Here is a 24885-nt window from a genome sequence, read left to right on the forward strand (position 1 = left end):
ACTAGAAGAAAGTTGCCAAAGAGTACACAGTTGGTCCGCTAATTGCTTATTGTAAGAATATGAGGGCAGATTTCTCTCTGAAAAACATATCTCATTTTAGAAAAGTTTTTGTGCTTTAAACTTTTTGCCAATATTGTCTTGCTAAAACAAGTAGTTTTGATTTAGTTGATTAGATACTTTGATGCTCATACAATCTATACCAATTAAAATAGTTCTCCATGTCATCCAATTTATACCAGTTAAAATGGTTTTCCATGTCATCCAACCATTCTAAGAAAAACTAGGGATTTGAACAACCATCAAAATCACGACGACATCTTCAAAAGAAATAAGATACCTTGAATTATCTGCAAGCCATCCTCCATTATGAGATTGTTGAGCTTGGTTGCTCAAGGCTGAGTAAAAAAAATGATCTGCTTTGAGTAGGTTTGTCAAAAGCACAATCAATTTTATTTCTAAGATCCATTTAGGTTTTCCTGTATCTGTGGTGATGGGTATTGTTGAAAGCTTGTTTTGCACAAAGATTGAAGGTGCTTAGTTCTAGTCTTTCAGCGGGTGGCTGACTTGTAGTGCTTGCTAAGTTCATCTGTTTGGTTGATTTACATTATGTCATGAACTCAAGGTTTATTGAGAATGCATGTATATGTTTACAGGGTTCGATACGGGATGCAATAGAAGATTCTATAACATGGCCAGTTCGTAAAGTTGTCCCCATATTGCCAGGGGATTACAGGTATGCTAGTATATGGAGTAAGCCTACTTACACATTTGATAAACATTAGCAGCCACAATACACATAATAAACATGGAATAGTGAGGCATGAATGATTTTGAGCTGTTAAGGGAAGGAAGATACTTGAAGCTTAACCTGTAGTTTCTATGAAAGTGTGAATTTAAAAAGAATTTGGTGTTAGTTTAATATTAATTCTAATGAACATTAATTTATTTTTTCACACATTAATTTATTATATGTATCTAATAAAAAGAATAAACAATTATTTTCTGTACTCCTAGGAATAAAAAGTAAATATAGTGTTATGAAAATATTTATTACGAATGAAAATTGCTTTAATTTTCATATAAAATTTGAAAATTATTACCTTCACAAAATATATTTCTTGAAGTTATATATTATTATATTATCAGAGAAGACATGATTTATTTATGGCGCAAATTTTAAAAAATTATATGTTATATAAGTAGTTTTATTTTTATGACATCATGATGATGCCAGGCTGACTCTGCTGGTTCAATCTGGTATCCACAGGTTGGGCTGATTTGGCTTTTGACCCAACCCAGTAGCTTCACCCTGTTGATGACCAGGCTGGGTTTTAAACAGCTGCCTTAAAACATGCAGAGCATAGGAATGGGGTGCCCTAAGTGGCCAAGTTTTTTGGGTCTATAGGGAGCTTTTGTTTCCTTGTAAATTTCTTGTAGGCTGTGGGAGCCTTAATGTCTTGTGTTTATTTATACTCAAATCCGCACTCATCTTCTATTTTGTTTAGTGACCTGGAGTTGAAGCCAGTTGGGACATTGGAGGTGAAGCTTGTGCAAGCCAAGGAATTGACAAATAAAGACATCATAGGAAAATCTGATCCTTTTGCTGTATTGTATATACGCCCTCTACGGGACAGAATGAAAACCAGCAAAACTATTGTAAGTAATTTGGCTTTCTTCAAAGGACTTGGTGCTTATTTTTTACATGATGTTAAGAGCAGCTGCGCACTGTTTCTTCAGAACAATCAGTTGAACCCTGTTTGGAATGAACACTTTGAATTCATAGTTGAAGATCTGTCTACTCAACACTTGGTAGTAAAAATTTATGATGATGAAGGGCTTCAGGCGGCTGAACTCATTGGATGTGCTCAGATACGACTAAGTGAACTTGAACCTGGAAAAGTGAAGGATGTGTGGTTGAAATTGGTTAAAGATTTGGAGGTCCAGAGGGACAATAAAAACAGGGGACAGGTAAGAACACTAATCCCCCATTAGGTGAATATATATTATTACATTTATTAAGGGTGGGAATTTTATGCTTCTTGGAGTAAAATATTCCTCCTGCTTATGTCATTAAGGGTAATCAGAATCAGTCTTTTTGTTTCCATATTGGACGAGCATTTTTGTGCACTTTCAAAGCTCTTATATGCTAAGCTTGAATTTTACTTGTGCACCACTGCGTTTTGAAACCTCTGAAATATATTATACCTTTTGTTCCATGAGAAAAAAATTTTCTATAGAAATGCCATAGCCATTTTTTGGTTGGATTATGAAAAATGAATTCCTATCATAGCTGTGTACAGATCTACCTATGCAGACCTTTTCTTCGTCAACTTCAGTAATTCGGGCCTCCTATACATAGCTATTGTCTGCAAATACACGATTTTTTTGGTTTTGCAATTGCATAGAAGCAAAACCTACCTGGTTTTTGCTACTTTAGTTGCTGAGTGATGCTATTTATCATATTCAGTTTCTTGCCTGTGAATTTATGAGTGTTTCCATTTCTACAACTGAAAAGTGAAAAGTACAGTAATCCATTGGATTCCATTCCTGTAACTACAAAAATAAAAAATAATTATCCATATTATGAAGTAACATTTACAAGCCTTTGAAGGCCCATATTGTTTTAGAGTGGGCAACTTAATATGAATAGAATCGTGAGTTACAATAAAAAGATGAGATTTGCTTCAAGAATAGTGGAGAAGCAAAAGCTACATCAATTTGAGTAAAATGGAAGACCTAATCACAATGCCCGGTCTCTCCCTCTATTTATAATATATGTCAAGTACGTAAAGCGACCAAAATACCCTTACTAATTTACACTTACGAACATAAAACTAACTCATACTAATAATGCTAAATGACCAAAAGAACCATTAACACTCTCCTTTAAGTTAGAATGTAGATATTTGCGCCTCGCTTGTTACAAATGAATTTAACTAACACGAGCATCCCCAAAGCCTTAGTGAATAAATAAGTCTGCTACAAGTTAGACTTAACACGAGTAGTTATAATGAGCTTTTGCACAAGTTTCTCTCTAATAAAGTAGTAATCAATTTCAATGTGTTTGTTTGTTCATAGATGACCAGGTTGGGGGCAATATGAATAGCAACTTGGGTTATCACACATCCACTCCATAGGTCGAGAATATGGAAAACCTAGTTCTTCTAAGTTCTAACATGTTCTTCAACCATACAAGTTAACATGTAGTGTGAGCCATGGCCCTATACTTTTGTTCAACATTTGACCTAGCAAGCATAGTTTGTTTCTTACTCTTCTAAGAAACCGAATTACCCCCAGCAAAGATACAAATATCTGGTTGTATATCTAATATAGAAAGGTGACCAAACCCAATTTGTATCCATATATCACTAAACATAAGTGTGACATTGATCTTGATATAAGAGACCTCTCCTAGGTGCACCTTTGAGATATCTCAAGATGCGAATTACTGCATCCTAGTGATTTGTTCTTGGAGAATCAAGAAATTGATTTACAACACTTGTTGAGAAAGATATATTTGATTTAGTAATTACAAGATAATTTAACTTTCCAACAAGTCTCGGATACCTTTCTAGGTCATGCAACAAATTACCCAAATCTGACACTAACTTCTGTTAGGATCCAAGGGTGTATCAATTGGTTTAGATCCTAACAACCTAGTCTCATTTAGATGATGAAGAACATACTTCGTCTATGAAAAGACAATTCCTATACGAGATCTTGATACTTGCATAACCAAGAAGTACTTTAATGATCTTAAATATTTGTTTGAAAGTTTGTCTGTAGGAAATGCTTCAGGCTCTATATACTTTGATTATCATCACCGGTAATCACAATATCATCTACATACATAATGAGGAGGCTCCTGTTGAATGGTGTAAGGCGATAAAAGTGGTTTATACACATTGTCAAAGTCCAAACTCAAGTACTACAATACTAAAGTGACCAAACCATGCTTTGGGAAACTATTTTAAACAATATAATGATTTTTTGAGCTGACACTCTAAGCCTGACTTCCCTTGAGCAAAAAACCTAGGTGGTTGTTCCATATAGACCTCATTGTGAAGATCACCATGTTGGGAACATTTTTCACATCTAATTGATGTAGAGGCTAGTGACAAGTGGTGGCTAAGGATATGACAAGTGTATTGAGGCAATTTTGATGACCGTAGAGAATGTGTCTGTATAATCCAAACCGCAGCAAGGCAGACCTTCAAGCAAGCTACATAACCATCTGTATTTACTTTCACATTGTACGCCTAGCAACAATCAATCGCAGACTTATTAGGAGGGAGAGGTACCATATCCGAAGTACCATTATTTGTAGTGCACACATTCTTCAACCATTGGAGTCCACCTAGAATGGGATATGACTTCAGAAATAGATTTTGGGAGAGCAATCAAAAATAAAGTACTAACAGCAACCAAAATAGTAGTATAAAGGTGACAAAAAATCAGAGCAAACAAAATTGGAGATAAGATGTTGGGTACAAGTGCATTTACCTTTCCAAAAAACTGTAGGAGGATCAACATCTTGGGCAATGGCATCATTTGACAAGGGAACTTGAGGTGCAGAAGTAGAAGTTGGATGAGGCTCTCCTCCCTTGAGTCGCTATATATATACCTACAAATTGGGATGATCCAAGTGGTAAGAAGGACTTAATATGGATGAAGATATAGGAAGAATGGGCATGGTTAATAAGTTAGGATTTGGAAGGCTAGGCAGAGGAAGAGACTCGTTAAGCCCAATAGAACTTGAGGACTCAAAACAGTAAAGTGTAGGCTCAAAAAAGGTGATGTTAGTAGAGACAAAGAATCAATATGAGGTAGGGCTATGACATCAATATCCCTTTTGAGTATATGAATGGCCTAGAAAAATAAATTTGATAGCTTAAGGATCCAACTTGTCCATCCCGGACTTAACTGATGGACAAAGCACATCTAGCTGAATATGCAAGGAGGAACTGGAATCAAAGGAGCATTAGGGAAGATAAATGAATATGGGATTTTACCATCAAGAATAGAGAGGATGACATTTTTATTGATGAGAGAGCAAATACTATCACCACATCACTCTAAAAAGAGACATTCATTTGATACAAAAGGGTATGAATGACTTCAAGAATATGCCTATTTTTCTTCTTTGCAACTCTATTTTGTTGTGGATTGTGTGCACAAGATGATTGATGGATCATACTAGAGTTCGCCATATAGGTAGAAAATTGGGTATTGAAGTACTCCTTAGTATTATCAGTATGAAGTATCGTGATTGGCTTATCAAACTTTGCCCTTGTTTGAGAACGTAAGGCATAATAGATATTAAACAACTCAGAACGATCTCTCATTAAATACAACCAAGTCATCCTAAAGTGGTCATCAACAAAAGTAACAAAGTATTAAAACCCCAACTTTGATGTGACATGAGTAGGACCTTAGACATCACAATGGACTAAAATGAAAGGACAAACCTCCTGTTTATTGACTCAAGAAGCAAAGGAAACACCATGATGTTTTCCCAATTGACCAGACTCATTCAAGATTAGGCACAAAACTTAAAGTAGGAACTAGTTGTTTCAACTTGTTTATGGATGGATGACCAAGGTGACAATGGATTTGAAGTAGTGTAGCAGCAGCTGTGCAGGCAATAGGAGGACAGAGCGACTCAAAGTAGTAAAGTCCACAAGCCTCACATCTTGTGACAACTGTCTTTCTCGTCTTCAAATCCTGAATAAGCATAGAATTAGGAAAGAAGCTTACAACACAATTTGTGATTTTGAAAGCTTACTAACTGACATGAGATTGAACGGAGATTTAGGAATATATAAAACAAAAGAAAGGGAGATGGTGGGAGTAGGATTTACTGCTCCTATCCCTTTAACTGCATAGTGGATCATCAGCAAGAGTAAGTTTAGTTTGATTTTTAGAATATTGGAGGGCAGAAAAGAAGTAAGATACACCTGTCATATGGTTAGTGCTGGCAAAGTTGATAACCCAAGGCCTAGTGGGAGAGATACTGATAACATATAAACTGTAGGATGACCTTTTTGAGTAAACGATGCAATGTGAGGAGATGCTTGTTGGGCCTTTGAGTACTCCTCTGAGACTTTTATGGTATGCTGTTCACTCAAACAAGTGACTGACGGGGGAAACATACTTTTGGGATTTGGGAACTCCATCCCAGAACGCACACAGCCTCAATGCAGTGGCAAATCAGAAATACATAGTGAACACCATCTCTTAAAATTCATGTACTCCATCCTAACCCACAAGGTTCGACAATTGGAGCAAACCACAAGCACACAATGATCATGATAAAAACGAATCACAAACACAGCAATACCACTGTTTCAGGCCTCAATGAACTCAATAAACATTGACCAACAGCATTGGTTTTTAGCAAACAATCATTCCTAGGATGCTGTATATGAGCAACTAAAAAGGTGATATCATTGGACAAAAAACATGACAAATAAATGATTTAGGGTAGGATTCAAGACATTTGGGAGGAAATTGGAGCAAAAAGGCTGCTCTAAACACTCACATGCAGCGACACATGGGATCACAAATGCCGGTGCGTGGAGGCTCCTCTGGATGTGAGATTTTGCAGGCTAGCAGATTGGCAGGTCCTGTCGCTTTCTGTGTGGTTGGTTTTGCAAAATATGAAGTATTCTGGAATTTTTGAAGTGAACAGGAGGGTCCAGGATTTTTCCTGCAGCTCCTGAACCTGCTTCTGGACTTTGGTGTTGTTGATGATTTTCCTACAGGAGCAGGTTTGTATGGGATTATGATGTTTAGGGTTTGGTTGAGCACCAGTTATGCAATTAGGGTTTAGGTTGGATTTTGCTCTGATACCATGTTGAATTACTGAGTAAATGGAAGACCTAATCCAATGATAGGTTTCACCCTCTTTTTATAATATATGTCAAGTACATGACGATGACCAAACTACCCTTACACTTAATAATGTAAAACTAACATATTTACACTTTCTAACATGACATTAGCATATACTAATAATGCTAAATGACCAAAATAACCATTAACAATTATCTACTAAAAACTTTTTATGTTGTAAAGTGGTCTAGAGATTTTTTTTTTGGTTTTCTAGTTTAGTCTTTTTATTTTTTATTTTTTTAAAATTTAGTATGAATATCTCCTCGAATTCCTTTGTTTTTCTTTCAGGTGCACTTGGAGCTTTTGTACTGCCCTTTTGGCATGGATAATGGATTTGTCAACCCTTTTGTCTCCAGCTTTTCCTCCATGACCTCCTTGGAGAAGGTCATTAAAAGTGAGGTGGATGGAACTGAAGGCAAGAGAAGGGAAGTAATTGTTAGAGGAGTTCTTTCTGTTACGGTGATTTCTGCAGAAGACTTGCCTGTGATGGATCTGATGGGAAAGGCTGACCCCTATGTTACACTGACCATGAAGAAATCAGAAACAAGAAACAAAACTAGGGTAAAACTTTTGCTCCTGGAACTGAACTTCCCTTATTCCCCACCTTCTAATTGGGTTCTTAACAGATTCTGTTTGTGTTTTGAACTTATGATCCTAAAAAATATTTTATTTATTTGTTTGTTTATTTTTACCTTTGTGATACTATTATTGAGACCGTGGGACGCATCTATTAGAAGATCTTTCTTTTATGGCATCCTGCATCTTTTCCTTGTGTTTTTAATTGTTAATTCTTACACATGAGTTGAAAATTTTCTTCATGTATTCACTTTATATTCTTACACATGGTTGCTGGTAGTTTTCTTCATGTATTCACTTTATTATTGGCTATTTATTTATTTATTTACTTTTTGCATTTAACTCAGGTTGTGAATGAATGCTTGAATCCAGTTTGGAATCAAACATTTGACTTTGTTGTTGAGGATGGATTACATGAGATGCTAATTCTTGAAGTCTGGGACCATGACACATTTGGAAAGGTAAAGTTTGGTGCTATTTATAATCTTTTTTTTGGTTGGCAACATACATTAAAAAATGTGCTTCCTGTTTTAGCAAAGTACGACAAGGTCCTGCATTAAGCAGGGATGGCAGTTAGTGGTCGACAATTTTTGGTGAATTTACATATACGGAGTTTCTGGAAACCATTTTTTTCTGTTGTTTTATGTGATCCTACATTTCTTCCTTTTGCCCCCCATTTATTACTTGTTATTCTCTGTCAATTGTGTTTCTGTTTTTCTTTATGTCCCATCATGTAGAAGCCTGGTGACTTTCTTTTTTGCTTTTCTCCTTCCTTTTCTCTCATTCATTGGGGAAGGAACATCATTTTCTACTGAAACTCAACTAATTTGTCTTTTCCCACTCTGTCTAATCTAACCTTATTAGTGAAACAGACAAATCATATAGGTTGTATTTGGAACGATGATGTAAAAGCGAGACTCAAAAAGAGAGGATTACCTTTCCATGGTTTAGGCAGTTCATTTTTAAGTATTGAGGGGGGAAAGAAACTGACATGTTGCATTTAGAGTTCTTTCTGTTTACTGGGAGATGGATCGTCCAAAGCTTGTATTTTTGCTTCTTTTTAATGAATGAATTTTTATTATATATATATAAATGTTTTATGGTAGTTTTGGTTCATGAAAAGGAAAGATTTGCTCTACATAAAATGAAGTTCTCTATTCTATCTGTTTGGCAAGAATATTGAAGAAAAGATATGAAAATGAAATTCTAGATATGGTTTTACATATATATTTTTCTGTGAAGGGTTGGAAAAATGATTGCATTGCTTTATTTAACTTGTTAAACTTTTCCGTCAAAAAAAAAAAAAAGAAGAAGATTAATGCAGTATAATGAAGTAATCTTTAAATGTTTAATTTGCTCATTTATATTTTGCAAGTGACTCAAATTATGAGTGTTGAATATAAGCATTAATTACCATTCCAAAACTATGCAGTTTGTTTGATGGATCTCAGGTGGTGTACTTGTGCTTATCATTTGTTGCCTTTTAGGCAATTGAATATAAAAATCATTGTATAATTAGATCTGCATTGCCCCAAATGTGATTTAAATTAATATCTTTGCCTTTAAATGCATGGAAGACTGGGACTTGAATGAGAACGAGAATGAGATGAAAATGTATCCTTGTAATAGCATAATGGCCGCATTTAATTTTAACTTCTCATTCTCATATTCATTTCATCTGACAAACAAAAGTATGCTTGTAATGGCCTAGTGGAAAAAAAAAAGTATCCTTGTAATATATGTGGTTTTTTTTTTCGTTGCAATGTCTGAAAACTAGTTCATGAATTAGACTACACTGTGTTAAGAGGGTGAATATCAAGACAAATGGCAGCACACAAAAGATAGTTATAATGGCCTTCCAGATTTTCTCCTTTTATTGGGTTAATTGTGATGGATAATAATGATGACTAAAAATTTGAGTAGTTCTCTGTAAACTGTTCATTCTTTTTTGGGAACAATGTGTAGAAGGAATCTGCTTTAGGGAAAAAGTGGGCTTAGAATTTTGCTTACATCCTATCCACCATGCCTTCTATCTTGATATTGATATGCCCCTTTTCAATCGTGCAGGACCATATGGGTAGATGCATCCTTACACTGACTAGAGTTATATTGGAAGGGGAATACAAAGACAGTTTCCAGCTAGATGGGGCTAAATCAGGAAAACTAAATTTGCGTCTGAAGTGGATGCCACAGCCAATTTACCGGGACAGTTGAGCGATCCACCAATGTTGGGAATATACTTTCTGTTCCATATGGTGTATGAAGTGTGTTCGGATGCTCTGCTGCAAATGATATTGGTGGGTAAGGCTGAACTTACCAATTCTGAGAAAGTAGTGTAGAACTGTACATGATTTTCATAAATACCTGGAATACTGAAATTTCAACAACATTCCCATGTATATTTGGAAGAAGAGAGAACCAAATTGGCTTTAGGGATGAAGTGGAGAATTCGTCATGCCAGCAGCTTCAACTTTCACAAGGTTAGCAGGATTTGATGTCCCTCTCTATCTGCCCTTAATGTATTTATGTAACACGCTTTATGCAAACTTGACATGTTTTCCTGGCCTTTTCTTGTGTTTGAGAAACAGATAATTTCTTTTCTTTCTACATCTTTATTTTATTTCTAGTTTTATCCTTTGAAAAAGTATTGGACAAGTTGATATCAGGATTTGTCTTCTTTTTGGTTTTTCAAAGAGCTGTAGGGGAAGTTTGGTTCATCGCATAAAAAATATTCTCGCACAATGACATTCTTGGGAATCTCATTCTTGAGAATGGGATATTTGTCTCATGGGAATATTTTTGTTTGTTGTGTTTTTAACATTCGCAGGATACTCAGGATTTCGATGTCCAGTTTTTAGTTCAACATGAAAATGATATTTTCATATTTTGTGGGGGATGTGAACATTCTTGCCTAGTGTTGTCCGTGTTATTTAGTTTTTAAGTACTTGTAAGGTTCTTGAAGAACTTTATATGGAAAATTTTTTAAAATATAAAATATATACATATATAGTTTTCTAACTTTTCATTTACAATTTTTAAAATATTCGTATGGAGAAGTTGATGTATTGGAAAAATCTGAAAAATATTTTCTTACTATCTTTACTTTTCTATAAAAAAAAAGTTTAAAAACTAAAAATATAATGGTATTTTTGTTAGTATTTAAAAAATTAAATGTGAACAATAATTGGAAATTATTTTCAGCATGGCCTTAGGTCTAGTTTGGAACTCATAAAATATTAGGAAAAAGAAAGAAAAATATTTCTTACAAAAATATTGAGGAATCTGCATTTTTATGTTTGGTTATCAAAGAAAATGAAAAAGAAAATAAAAAAATATATCAAATTTATGAACAAAAATTTGATTTTATAGTTAATTTTTAGTCATAATATTTAATAGAAAAGGAAAATATTAAAAAATTAAATTTCTTCCTTATTTTTTTTAAATATTTTGAAGTAAAATCTTTAATTCAAACGAACTTTTAATTTGTTTCTCTTTCTTCTTGAGCCAGCTCACCGTCTTTAATTTAAAAATATGAAAGAGAACCCATGTAACCCTCCCTACATCTTTAGACGCACATGAATCAAGTCTTTAAAAAAAAAAAAAAAAAGTTTAGCATAGGAGGTTTTTACTAAATTGAAGGACAAAATAAAGGTGAGGAAACTCATGTACTCTCAAATTTACATCTTCCAAAACTATTTTATTCTAAGGTAATGATAATTACTCTAGGAAATAAAAAAAGAATTAAGAATAGAAGTACAGCAAGATCAAAAGTATTGACAGATTGCTAGAAATCTTAGCTGCTGGAACAACCTTAAAGTAAAAACACATTCAAGAAGAAAGACGGAAAAAAAAAGAAGAGGGAAAAACCGAATTCAATCCACGAGAGAAGCGAGAGGGTTTCTGGCATTTACAACCTGAATAAATCTAGACTTTCATTCATTGATTTATTATATATATGTATATTTTATTTTTTTGATAATCAAATATAAAAAAATTGATTTCTTTGAGTTTTTTTTTTAATAATGTTTTTGAAGTTTCAAAAAGAACCTTAATGCCCCAACTCTCGATCTCTATCTATTCTCCAATATATTTTGTTAGTGTCGAAAGAGTCCATGGATGGACTTGTGGATGGGTATCAACTTGATTCAAAAGTTTAAGCATGTTGGGTCTTGGATCCAACCATGTATATAATGAATCCATGTTCCTGTCTATTTTTTCAATGTACTCATAATTAGAATTCTCAACAATCTTTCCCTCACTTGTGAATTCCAACTGCTCCCCCTTTGAACAAAAACTATCTTCGTTGTGGGAGTAAACCCAATTCTCCAATAATTGCTCAAGTGGACTGACCTTGTTCCCGCGCCTTACGTATTTCGGATTGCATTTCACATGCCTCCAAATCAATTCTACCTCCCACGTCTTGACCCTATTCGGATATATCTAATAGGCTTAGATGATCCTTATTGACATCGGTCACACACTTAGTCCTCCAACTATTGGTACATTAAGGAATTAGCTTCACACATCGACTTTACGATGTTACTTGCCTAGAGTTATGAATTGTTGGCTCTGATATCATGTTAGCATCAGAAGAGTCCATGGGTGAGTTTAATATGCATAGACGAGCACCAACTTGACCCAAAAGTTTAAACCTATTGGATCTTAAACTTAACCATACATATAAATACTCATCTTTCACTCTATTTTTTAAAAATATAGGATGAACTCATAAATAGAATTTTCTACATATTTAATTATATGACATATGACTCTCTTATATAACATGCCAGGTTTCGTGTCTCCTTCACAAATAATTAATTAAGCTCATTCTATTTAGGTGCATAGTTTCAGTGCAGGGGCACAATAAAGTAAACATTACAACAATGCTTGTGGGGGTTTGAATATATACATACTGATCGAATACTATTTTCTTGAAAACTAATGATATTTTTAATTATTGTAGGAGATAATTTTTTTTTTTTTAAAAGGTAAAGCTGAATTATATTCAATCTAAAGCTGAGAATGTACAGACTCAAGCCAGAGGCTTGAGATACAAACTAAAATCCACTTTCCATCACAGCAGCAAAACATCAAAGAAGAAACCAAGAAAACATCAACAGAAAAAAAACCAACTACTCCTACAGAACCATAGCCAAAATTGAGATTAAAAAAAAAAGGAGATAATTATCAGTACAACTAAAACTAAATCAAAAAGATGGACTGATTGCTAGAGATCTCTACTGTTGGAACATCTAAAGTGAAAACACATCCGAGAGAGAGAGAGAGAGAGAGAGAGAGAGGACTGAACTCTAAGCAAAAATTGAGAAAAGGGAGATCGAACAAGGTTTTTGACATTTAGGACCTAAGTAATTAATTAAGTCTTCCCAAACTCGACCTATTATATATGGAGTCTTTCTCTGTGTCCTCGAAGATTTAAACTTAAAAATTGCTAACATGAAAGTCTCAATTTTTAAAAATGGATATCCCGTGATGTTTGGGGCAGTATTGGTTGTAGTGTCGGGAGTTGCCGGTCACCGTATCCGAATTCGTGGGAAGGCTTCTTGGTACGCCCACATGCGCAGACCATCATCAGCAGAAAGATCAGCAACACAAACGTTGAGACCTGAAACCCTTTCTGCCCCACTTATTCCCAGCTATCAACTATGTCATGGAGGACGTACCTCTTGCACTCTTCGCAATTCTGATGGCCATGGCAGAAGGGCTGGCCCTCTGTGCTGCTATTCCCCACGTAGCAACAATGTCTCTAAAAAACCCAACATTAAAATTGTTCGCTAACTCGTTAATTAATTTGAAATCGTAAAAAATACTCATAAGAAACGGTTTCTCATGTACAAATATGCATGCATCCATGCATTGCCATAGGGCTCAGCCGAACCCACCTATAAGAATGTTATGTTTTATAGGCATTATGAACTCATAATGCATGCGTGCATGCTCATATGAAATTCGACTTGGAGGAGCCTTTCGGACCATTAAGTTGCCCGGTGCCCCTAAGCCAAGCAGTACGTCATGAGCTCCCTCCCGAGGCTTCGTGCGGATCAAACCCAAGAGCTAGCTCTCTGTTTGGGAGGCGATCGCCTGTGTCATATTTCGAGGAATAGAATGAGTTTTTCGTGAACCAAACGGGACCTATGATGGGTTGGGATGAGTTAATTACCTGTAATGATAAACGAGGCATGTTCCTCTCAGATTGACAAATTGGCTGAACAGTGTTAGCACAGGTTGACGTCGAATCCCAATTTGTACCAGCTACCAAATCCTCAATCCGTTCGGAATAGCGTTGATCCATTAAAGATTGGGTGTCCGTCGTCGGCACCGTTAACCCTGCGCACACCTCCATCAACAGGAAGAGTCCTAGGCTGACAAGAAATATCGCCACTAAATGTGTCTTCATAAGAACTTGGTTGTCTAGAATTAGAGCTAGTATTCCTAAGGCAGTGACAATTACAAGCAGATAGCCAAGCACGAGGAACGGCATGAGCACGGGTTTTTGTGGCGGACACTCCCAAAAGTTATGTCCATTATCGCCAGCAAAAGGGTGAAAATGAATTAGCCCATCTATAGCGACAGCGACGGCAACCACTAAAATGTTAAGGAGGAGGAGAAGAATGAGTTTCTTGCAAATTGAAACCCCAGCTCCCATATTTTTCACAGGGAGAGGGAGCTAGGAAGGGGATGATCAGAGATCGAAGAAGCTAAAGGAAGGTCTAGCTATTATATATGTATTTTTATATTGTAATGAAAATGCATGGGCAATTGATTCACAGGCTGGAGAGAATTTAGTTAATTGGTTTTTCCATTTTTTGTTTTTGGAGAGTTTACAAGTCATTTCATATCTGTATATATACCAAGAATAGATCGAGAAGCTTATGCACAGAGGGGATCGGTCAATCCTCTATGTTGTCTGCGTGTGTATCTGTTGCCTATATCTGAGAAGTCAAAGAACCCTAATTAATCTCTTTAGTTTCTTCGATCTTATTATAGAAAATTTGAGATCCACCAAATATAAACTTTACTAATACCCAATATTTTCTTGGGGGGACTTGCACGTTCAATGTGCTTAATTTTTAATTTTCAAAATAGCCGTTGTCTACATATAACCTATGCATTTGCATCTTAAATGATCTGGGTTAGGAGCCTAGACACGGAATAATTACCTAAACCCTCCTTCCTACTATAGAAACATTTGGTGTAACCCCACGGGTATGGAGCGGTGGAAAGGCATTAGCACGTAAGAAGGAGCATCGGGAGTTCAATTTTAAGTAGATACACTCATGGAGCTAGCGGTACCTGTGGATTGTGAGAATTTACTCTGTGAGTCAGCGAGAATCGTGAATGGTGAGAGTTCGTTTTGTAAGCCAGCAGGGACCGTGGATGGTGAGAATTTTCTGTGATCTAGCAGGGACTATGGATGATAATGAAGATGTGTTCCGGGGATTGGGTTGACCAAACGTCCAATTGATGCACAGAAACCGTGTCTGCATTCCAGACTTTACCTGATCAGTGAGACCTAGGGGGAGGATGCTGATCCGTAAGTTTGGTGCCGCACCAGGGAGTCCGAAGGACTTGTTGGTGGTTGGAGTTCTTATGTAATTAAAAAATAAAACATTAGGTGTACCTAGTCTAGACTTTGTTTTTTAAATTGATGCTATTAATATATGACCCACTCAACGGCCTTAGTTTTCAAAAGATCGACTTTATATGTGTGTATATTTGCCTGCTAAATTATTTGACTTGAAAGCACACGTAGGAGAATTATTTTTTCTTATCATATATGTATGGTCTAGTTATTAATTAAACACTGTTCATTTTTCTTACCAAGTATGACTCAAAAATTAAAGAGATAGTTAGCTAGTCCAGAGTTATTGACATGGGAAAGTAATGACCATCGTATAAGGGTGTAATAGTTTATAAAATAAAGTTGGTCGGTCTACTATGAGGTGAGCAAAGTATGATAAAATATGTTAATCTGTCCAAAGATGAATAAGTTACCAACATTATTTAAAATTTTAAAACTAAAAAAATATATATATATATATATATATCTATTTTCATGTTATTCTGTATATGTTAGCACAAAATTTACTTAAAACAAGATGGAAAATGAACAAAGAGGATGCAACATAATCCTTGGTGCCTACTTTACCTAAAAATTGCTTAAGAGTCTTATTTTGATCATAACTCTTTAATATTTTTTCAACAATATAGTCTTCTTTTCGTATAGCAATATTTACTGAGTTTATTTAAATATTGTTTGATATTTAGAAATATATTAAAATGTGATATTATATTGACTATAATATTATTTGTGATTTATTATAATTTACTCAAATATAAAAAGTGTTTTTTGAACAATTTTGAAGTTATTTGTTATCCTCTCATCACGGTTTTGAAAATCAAACTAGTGATTGACATGGTAAACTACTGGGTTGGCCGGACCTTATAGACAGGTAGGTCAGCTCGATTGTGATGACCCAAAAATTCTACTACTCTGATACCAATAAATACACAGTGGAAGATCTCCATAAAAATTATCAAAGTACTAAAAATCATCCTTTATTATAATAAAATTCTCAATATCACAGTAAAGTTCTGAACTCATAAAAAAACATAGATGAAATAATAACAATTCTAATCAAAGACCTTCTACCCCACCAACGCTTCCACTGCACACTCTATTTACTGTTATACTCATGGCATCTGAAAAATAATTGATCATGATGGGGTGAGACACCTCTCAGTAAGAAGGAATAAATTATTGTTAGTGTGTAGCAGATGAGTTTTACATATTTAAACATAAACTATTAATTAAACTATAACTGAAAAGCATCTGTATAACAATCATAACTCACACCTATACATTTTAAGGTACATATTTTCTACTCAAACATACTTTAACGTAATAGATAATTCTATTTTCATAAAACTACATATAAACATATGATACTTCCTTTTCTTTCCCTCGATGGTTATAGCATAACATTATGAATTAACCCTGCATGATCGGGTTGTACGGTCCGAGTGTTAGACTTAACTATGACTGACCTACCAAGTTAAGTCAAACATAACATAACTACGTACGATTGCCCACCCAACCTGGTCTGCCCATCCTATAGACACTTCTTGGGTTAACACACAAGGGAATTACACTGATTGATCCTGTTAGCTAGTTACGATACTGTGCTCTGAACATATCTAGTCCATCAGGGTTCTGATATCATATAGTACAATTTATATAACATAACTGATAACGTAATATCATTTCATAAATTTGTATAAACATGTTTTCACAGTCATATTATATCTATCATATCATAATCAGTAAAAAAATTGTCATATCATAACTGTCTCAGTATAAAACTGGCAAATCACATCATAATATGACCAATTCACCCCTTCCGTAGCCCTTCACACATAACATGACCAATGCCCATTTCGTGGTCCTACACACATAACATGGTCAATTCACCCCTTTCGTGACCCTCCACACATAACATGATCAATTCACCTCTTTCATGACCCTTCATACATAACATGACCAATTTACCCCTTTCGTGGCCCGTCACACATAACATGACCAATTCACCTCTTTCGTGATCTCTCACACATAACATGGTTAATTCACTCCTTTTGTGACCCTATACACGTAACATGACTAATTCACCCCTTTCGTGGCCCTTCACACAAGTCATGATATAGTAATAATTTCATCAATTCATATTTCTCAATAATTATATGATCTGTAAATCACCGTACATCTCTTAACAACAAATCATATTGGTATAACATTGTCTTTTTATAAATCACATTATTTCCAACATTTCATGATTTTAGTATAAATTCGCAACTCAATATGAAACCACAACCCAATATAAATTCACAACTCATTATTAAACTGTCATATTATAACTGTCGTTTCATAACTATATAAAAACCATAATGTTTAATCATACAACAATAATTATTCTTATGCTACACGATTTGACTGATAAATCATAATATTAAACTGCTCGGGTAAAATATATTTTTGCTGGAAACAAGTGTATGATCAATTTCACCTAATTAATTTAAATCCCATTATATTTCAAGAACCCGATATAATTAAATTCCTATAGTTTGATTTAATTCCAAAATATTCCCAAAATCAATTATAATCAAACCCTTGCAGTTAATTTAATTCCAAAATATTCACAAAATCTAATTTAATCAAACCCCTACAGTTTAATTTAATTCCAAAATATTATCAAAAATCTAATTTAATCAAATTCCCACAGTTTAACTTAATGCCAAAATATTCCCTAAAATCTAATTTAATCAAATATTACAATTTATAAATAAACTATAATTTTCATACTCATAAAATTACTCAGAAAATCATATACAATATTCGAGTAATCACATACCATGATTTAACCGGGTGAATTTCTAAAATAAATGACATAATTTATTCTCCTTATCTTATCCCAGGAATGGTGCGTACGATGCCCAAATGATGAATTCACTCCAGTTAAAATGTTGGTGGTCGAATTTGGAACTTAAGGATATTTCGCGTTCTTCAATCGGTGCAGGATTTGCCGAAGAAATTGAGGAGAGAGAAAGAGTTGAGGAGAGAGAAAGAAAAATGAGAGAGAGAGAGAGAGACGACCATTCAGGGGGGTTTGAAATGTTTTAATTCAATTGGAATCAGGTATACATGTATATATATATATATATAAAATATTATATCTTATATAATTATATTATATTGTTTAATTAATTAATTTTAATTTTAATATATATATATATATTTTACATTTCCATACATACAATTGGAATTCATTGACGCTATTTGCTAAAGATTAACAAAACTTTAGTTAAGAAGCGTGATTACGTGCCTAAATTGCGTAATTAGATATTTAAATTCATACATTAAAAATTATATTTTTAATTAAATGTCTAATTACTCTCAATATTTTAACATTATGTGCTATTTATAATATTTGGGTTTTGTTGAATAATTTATAAATTTTTGGTATTTTTTATCACAGGGCAATTATTAGAAGCAAAAATCGACATTACTTTGTATTTTGGGTGTAACTTTCTCATTCGAACTCCAATCAAGATGATTCAAAATTTTGGGGAAAGCTGAGGGAGTGCTCTACGATTTTTGTGTTTCGAGCTTTGAGAGATATGAACTCTAGGATGGTCAAACAAGGGCTTGTTTGTTAGGAAACAGTAAAAAGAAGAAAAGAAGATGCAAATGAGAAAAGAAAAAAATAAATATATAAAATACTTGATTTGACCCGGCCACCCTTCAATTCTTGCTCTGGTAGGTCCTGGGGGCTCTCCTTATATATTCTCTTTTTTTTCTCTTCAAAGGATCGGCAATCTCTTCCTCCACTCCCTCTTCTCCTCTATCCCTCCTTTCCCTCGGCCTCTCTCCGTTTTCAGCTTCTCCACTATCTTCTCTTTCCTCCCTCTTATCCTTTTTCTTCCTCTGTCTTGCTTTCTCTTTTCCTTTCTCTTCTTCCCCCTCAATTTTTCTTGGCTGCTCTCCCATTGCCTCCGCTGTCCTCTGCTGTTTTTCCAATGTACTCCAGACCCCCGACCTGCTGTTGCTCCCTTGCTGCACCCGAGGGCTCCTCCTGTGCTACTGCTGCCATCCACAGCTACTGTTGCCTCAACCCCCTGCTGCTTCTTCAACTCTCACATGGCCAGCTGCTCTCTCTCTCTCTCTCTCTCTCTCTCTCTCTCTCTTCTTACTTCTCTTTTCCTTTAGTTGTTTTTTTTTTTTTTTGTCATCACTTTTAAAGGTTTAAATAATTGTTTTTTTTTTGGTAGAATTTTAATTGAAGTTTTAATTTTTAGATCTTGTGTGGGTATTATCATTAAAGCTTATTTCTTTCCTTTCTCTCTTAATTAATATTTAGCATTAGATTTAATTTATGCTTGAGTTATTTTGTTCTATTGATTAAAGTTCGGTTTGGTTCTTAAAAAAAAAAAAAAGAGAATAAAATAAAAAAATTAAAAAAATATCTTCTTTAGAAGTTAAATTAGTTGTCTTCTTTAAAATTTAAATTTTGTTGAGTTTGATTTAGTTTAAGTTTAATTTTATTAAAGTCTGATTTTTTTCATCGTGATTCCGTTTACTGTTTAGTTGTTAAAGTTTTGAATTTTTGTTTATATTATTAATGGCATTAAAATTGATTTTTGTTTAAATTTGTGATTGATTGAGTTTTTTAAAATTGCATGTTTTAATTACATATTAAAGTTATCGTCTTTAATTTTTTTTTCCCGAAGTTCAACGCATGCTTCAATTCTTACCTGGTTGTTAAACGTAGGATTTCCGTTTCTCATTGTTAAATTTAGTTCGTGTTAGGATTTAGAATTTAAATTGCGTGTTCTTTTAATTCAAAAAAAAAATCTCAAACATCCCGAAAAACCCGAATAGGAACTGTGTTGAGTGATCCTTTTGTTTCTTATTTTCTTTTGGAATTATACTAAATTTTGGAATTAAACTGCATTCCTTGAGGAGACGATCTGGTATTTGGGCCAAATATTATACGACAGAACTCCTATACTTGGGATAGCTTCTGAGCTACTCATTTTTCGAGTGAGTCAAGAGGCGGTCCCAGCCTAACATCCCAAGTTCAATGGGGAGCAATGGGTTCATGGTTTTAGTTTCTCCTAAGGGACGTATGTTCGCCAAGGTGGATCTTGTTGTGAAATATGACTCACATTCTAAAGGAAATCATGGTGTAACAGTGTAATAGGACAAATCGTCGATGGTTTCCCTGTAATCATACGGTGTGGGAGCAGTGTTCTATTATGCTTGAAACCATTGACAGTTTGGCTTAGGATGCCCAGCACAAATTTCAAATTTTGAATAAATGGATGTTAATACGGTTGGGTTTTGGGGGGAAACCTCCAAAGAGACTTATATATACATAGTATATGGTGTATATGGTGAGTTAAGTGTGGTTGAGAGTATTATTGAGAGGGTTCTTATATTGTTTTTCTAATTTATACAAGAAGATAGTGAATCCTTACTGTTTGCTCTCGTGGATGTAGGCATTGTCGAACCACGTAATTCCTGGTGTTATTGTTATTATTATTGCTTTATTTACTTGCTATGGTTGTGGGATTGTTCTATATTCACCATTTAGAATGCTGCATTGTGTGTTTGATCTTTTACACAAACATATATATATTCCACTATGCATATTTGAGGGTTTTTACACAACAATTTCCATCACTGATTCAATAAGATGTCTATTCAAAAGGTTGTGTTGAACATTGTTGCAAAAAAAAAAATGCAAATTCCACAAAATTCAATGAATCACCTCTCATCTCTCAAACCCTATCTTATGTAGATCAATGGCAAGTTACTAAACAACTGAATAAGCCAGCATTGAGATTCAAACACTGTTCCAACTATATTGTTTGAACCGTATCCAACATTTGGTACTTATGCTTAATTTTATCAAAAGCCCCCCTACAACTGTTGTCTTTAACTCAATTAGATGAACATAATGTTAGCTTTAACCGAATCATGCCAAATTGTTGAATTGAGGAAGCTTGAATTTCGAAAGGTTTGTGGGGAAAATGTTCCAAGAAAAATAGTAAACACTCATCAGGTCAAGCTGAGTTGAATTTTTGAGGAGTTACAGAGCAAGTGAAGGTTGGTCCAATTTTTACCCCTTTATCTTAGAATAGTTCGGGAGAACCTGGTTGTAAGAATGGATGATTCATCCTGTTTATTCCATGTAACTCTTGACAATACTACAATCATCAATCGATGTAAAATGGCTCACATAATCATCTCTCTTTCAGGAAGTTCCAATAGAATGAATAAAGACAGTATTTGTTGAAAAAAATTAGGTCCTCCTGGAGGACCAGCATGGTCCTCTAGTTAGGCCTCCTCACCCATGAATCACTCCATACCACGGTCCACGAGTCTACATGTGGGCCTTATCAGGGTAGATTTGACCTACTATTTGGAGTGATTTCATTAAACCGAGAGGCCTGACCAGACGACTATGCTAGTCCTTCAGGAGGACCTAATCTTTTCTTGTGTTTGAGAGCATGAATTTTAGGTATTGGATTTGAATATTTGGGTTTACATGGATTTGAAAAATTCCAAATCCATGCTCCCAAACGCAAGGAAAGAAAATTTAGAGTTGCAGGTAGCCCAAGTTTTTCCAACAACCAACTGAACCTTCTAATTCTAATCACTGTCAAACCAAGCAAGCATGACCAAGAAGCAAACTCACCAAAACTTATGTTTCTTTACAAAGTTTCAACGAAGGCATCATTCATCTGATCGACAGAAAACATATATGGTTGGCTTTTTTTTCATTCTCAAGAGCAATCTATTGGTATTTATTACTTGTATGTAAACAGTTGACTCAAATAAACAAAACCCAGTTCAGTTAACATTTGGAGAACCCAAAATAAACAAAGCCAGTTCAATTGAAACTCAAAGAAAACCTAAAAAACAAAAATAAAAAATAAAAAAATACCTTAGAACAAACTTCAGCCGAACAATCTTCCTCCTTGTTATGGATTAAACCATCAATTGTCGATAAACAAGTAAAGAACAAGCACCTTGAATCATTTGCGGGAGAGGGAGGAAGAAGCAGAGTGTTGAGGGCTGTGCACAGAAGGAAGGATTTAAGCAACATAGACATGGTTTGAGGCTTCAGATAGTCGTTTGTTGTGTAGTAAATAGTCAGCTCTGATTGAATAAAAGTAGATAGGTGAGGTTGGGGTTTTGGAGAGATTCAAGCGGAGCCATAATATAATATATTAGTATTTCAAACTTATGTAGTATGATATGGCCACGGTTCACTTTCAAGGAAATACTCCAAATAACAAGACAGTTAGAAAGCAAAATTGTACATGAGATTTTCACCAACTTCTCATTTAACTCTTCCGTAGTTATGAAATCTTTTTTTTCATTTCACAATCTCCTCACTTCTTTCACTTTGGCCCAAAAAGTAACTAGGACCAATTCAATCACCTTATCATATTCCATTTGAACGCCTTCCGCTTTTACTTATTCTCAAAGAACACGTTTTGCATGTTCACTACTTTTTTTATTGTCTTACGAACACATAATATGTTTTCAATTATGATAAATAGTGTTACTTATTGTGTAAATTTATGTTTAATTATTTGATAAAGCTTTAAAAAGATAATACATAATTTACAAGTGAATATTTTTGTAGTAGCATAAACTATACTGTTAAGTTTTTTCTTTTATTTTTTTAAAATAAAATGTGAAGGGGATTGCAGATTTATTATCAATCTTTATATTTTATTTTTGAAACAAAAAAAAAACTACTTTTTGTAGTACCTTTGATGGTTGCAACCAACATAGTCATCATTTGTCCCTTGCACCAAATCCAATTTGAGTAGACTCAAGAAGACTTTTGCTTTCAAAATATGAAATGGAATGGCATAACCATGCTTGGGTGACAAAATTAAGCCCTTAAATGTGTAGATAGCCAATAAAAAAAATTTTAAAAACTAATAAAAATCATATGCTGTATTTGGGAATATGAATTTTAAATTTTGAATTTAGATTTGGGCGAATTTGGGTAAGCTGAAAGAAGGATGTTTTAATGGCTTGGGGTGAGTTTTGTCTCGACTTCTCCTTTTTAAAAGTAAAAGTTAGATCAAATGTACTTGGTAAACAATTTTTCAAAATTTTAAAAATCAGTTTTAAATTTTTTTGTGAGCTTTTAAAAACTAAAATTGACTTTTTTTTCCCAAAAAATTATCAATCCTGATATTTTCCTTAATTTTTTCCATATATGACAAAATTATCAATGTATTATTGTATTTCCTAAAAATAAACACACACACACACACACACACACACACACACACACACACACATATATATATATATATATATATATATATTAGTCATTTTAAATACTTTTAAGCATTTTACGTCTTTTTTACTAACCACTCAAAGTCAATTTTTTATTTTTTTTATTTTTTTCCTAACAATTCCTTTTTCACAAAGGATAAAAAGATTTTTAAAATAACATCAAAAACTCATTCTCATCTGTTATTTTTTTAAACAATTCTCTTAAAAAGTTACAAAAAATCAAATTAAACCTTAATCCTTTGAAATAGTGTTCAATTGATCATGATTTTTTTTATAAAAAAAATATAGTAATTTTGTTGTTTTAAAACCCGATTTCAATTCGATATAGCTTTAGCTATGAGCATGAATTGGATATGTGCAATGAGTCTACCTCAAACAAATAAATACCTAAAATTACTCAAAGCATGGATGTGATGGAATTTTATAATCTTTTGAATGGTTCAATTAATGCATGGTTCCTGAGAAAATTTTATAGTTGACATTAAATTAATTTAATGTATGATACATGCATTATATAAAATAAGAAGCCAAATATGAGCGATACTTTAAAAAAAATTCACAATTTCTTGTTTTCTCGACGTTGCGAGCATCACGCCAACAGGTGTCACCCTCATAATTCAACTTTATCTAAAATATAATTTTAAAAAATGCATCAAATATTGGGGTAATTTAAACAAACAAAGTATAAATTCATAGAAATTATTATATATCAAATAACATCAAGAACATGGAGATAGAATGTCTAATGCTTTTCATGTAAATTAAGATAGTTAAAATAAATCCTTACGCAATTTAAACTTTTACTCGAATTGATCCTAAACCTAATTGGATCGAGTAAATGAATACAAGAACGATGACAATCATAAAAGAAAGAAAATTAACAAGCAATTTTGTTTTTTTTAAAAAACATATAGATAAAAATATAGATTGAGTTTTGCTTCTTTCAAAATTATTACATAAGTGTTCTTATATTAATTCTCTTAACTGAGCAAGTATGAATCAAATTTGCATTAATAAATGTTTTTTCTTTATTTGAATATATTTTTTATATATATATTACTAAAAGAGGGCAGCATCTCCATTTATTTATTAATATACCCTCACTTTTGGCGGAGAAATACCATGGTCACAAGATAAGTAAAAGGGAGATTACAGAAAAACCATCCCAAAAACAATACTAGCAACCAACCAAACCAGGACAACAAAATTAAACATAACTAACAAAAAAGATAAAAACATAAATACAACCAAGAACAAATCAAAATTCACCAACCAAAACTGTAGAGTTGAACTAATGACGAACGGAAATGAGACCCCACCTATCCATCCGAAGAATACCTTTCAAATAACGTGATAGAATGTATTATTTTTCGTAAATTACATTATTTCCCATTTCTCCTTTTTTAGTAAGAAAATCAGTCGCACTATTGCCTTCCCTATATTGATGCATCACCATGATGTTCACTCCTTCTAACTCCACCACGAGCTCCTCTCAAAAATCCCAAAGATATCAC

At 33.9% G+C, this 24885-nt stretch overlaps 1 protein-coding gene across 3 annotated transcripts in view; it reads left to right on the forward strand.

Annotated features, from left to right (window-relative positions):
- LOC131158228 (synaptotagmin-5-like) overlaps positions 1-10258 on the forward strand; it is a 36777-nt gene extending 26519 nt beyond the window's left edge. Inside the window, exons 8-14 of one of the 3 annotated variants that reach the window (XR_009137430.1) lie at positions 654-733; positions 1506-1656; positions 1738-1968; positions 7183-7455; positions 7818-7931; positions 9538-9771; positions 9880-10258. Coding sequence is in view for 1 of the 3 variants with exons in the window: in XM_058112951.1 (XP_057968934.1) it covers positions 654-733; positions 1506-1656; positions 1738-1968; positions 7183-7455; positions 7818-7931; positions 9538-9684 (996 nt within the window). In the remaining 2 variants the exon portion in view is untranslated. Of the gene's footprint in view, positions 1-653; positions 734-1505; positions 1657-1737; positions 1969-7182; positions 7456-7817; positions 7932-9537 lie in introns of all 3 variants that reach the window. The other 2 variants (XR_009137429.1, XM_058112951.1) reach the window with 2 other exon arrangements.
- The last annotated feature ends 14627 nt before the right edge of the window (positions 10259-24885 follow it).

The sequence above is a fragment of the Malania oleifera genome, chromosome 6, assembly GCF_029873635.1.
Source record: "Malania oleifera isolate guangnan ecotype guangnan chromosome 6, ASM2987363v1, whole genome shotgun sequence".
Classification (NCBI taxonomy): Eukaryota; Viridiplantae; Streptophyta; class Magnoliopsida; order Santalales; family Ximeniaceae; genus Malania; species Malania oleifera.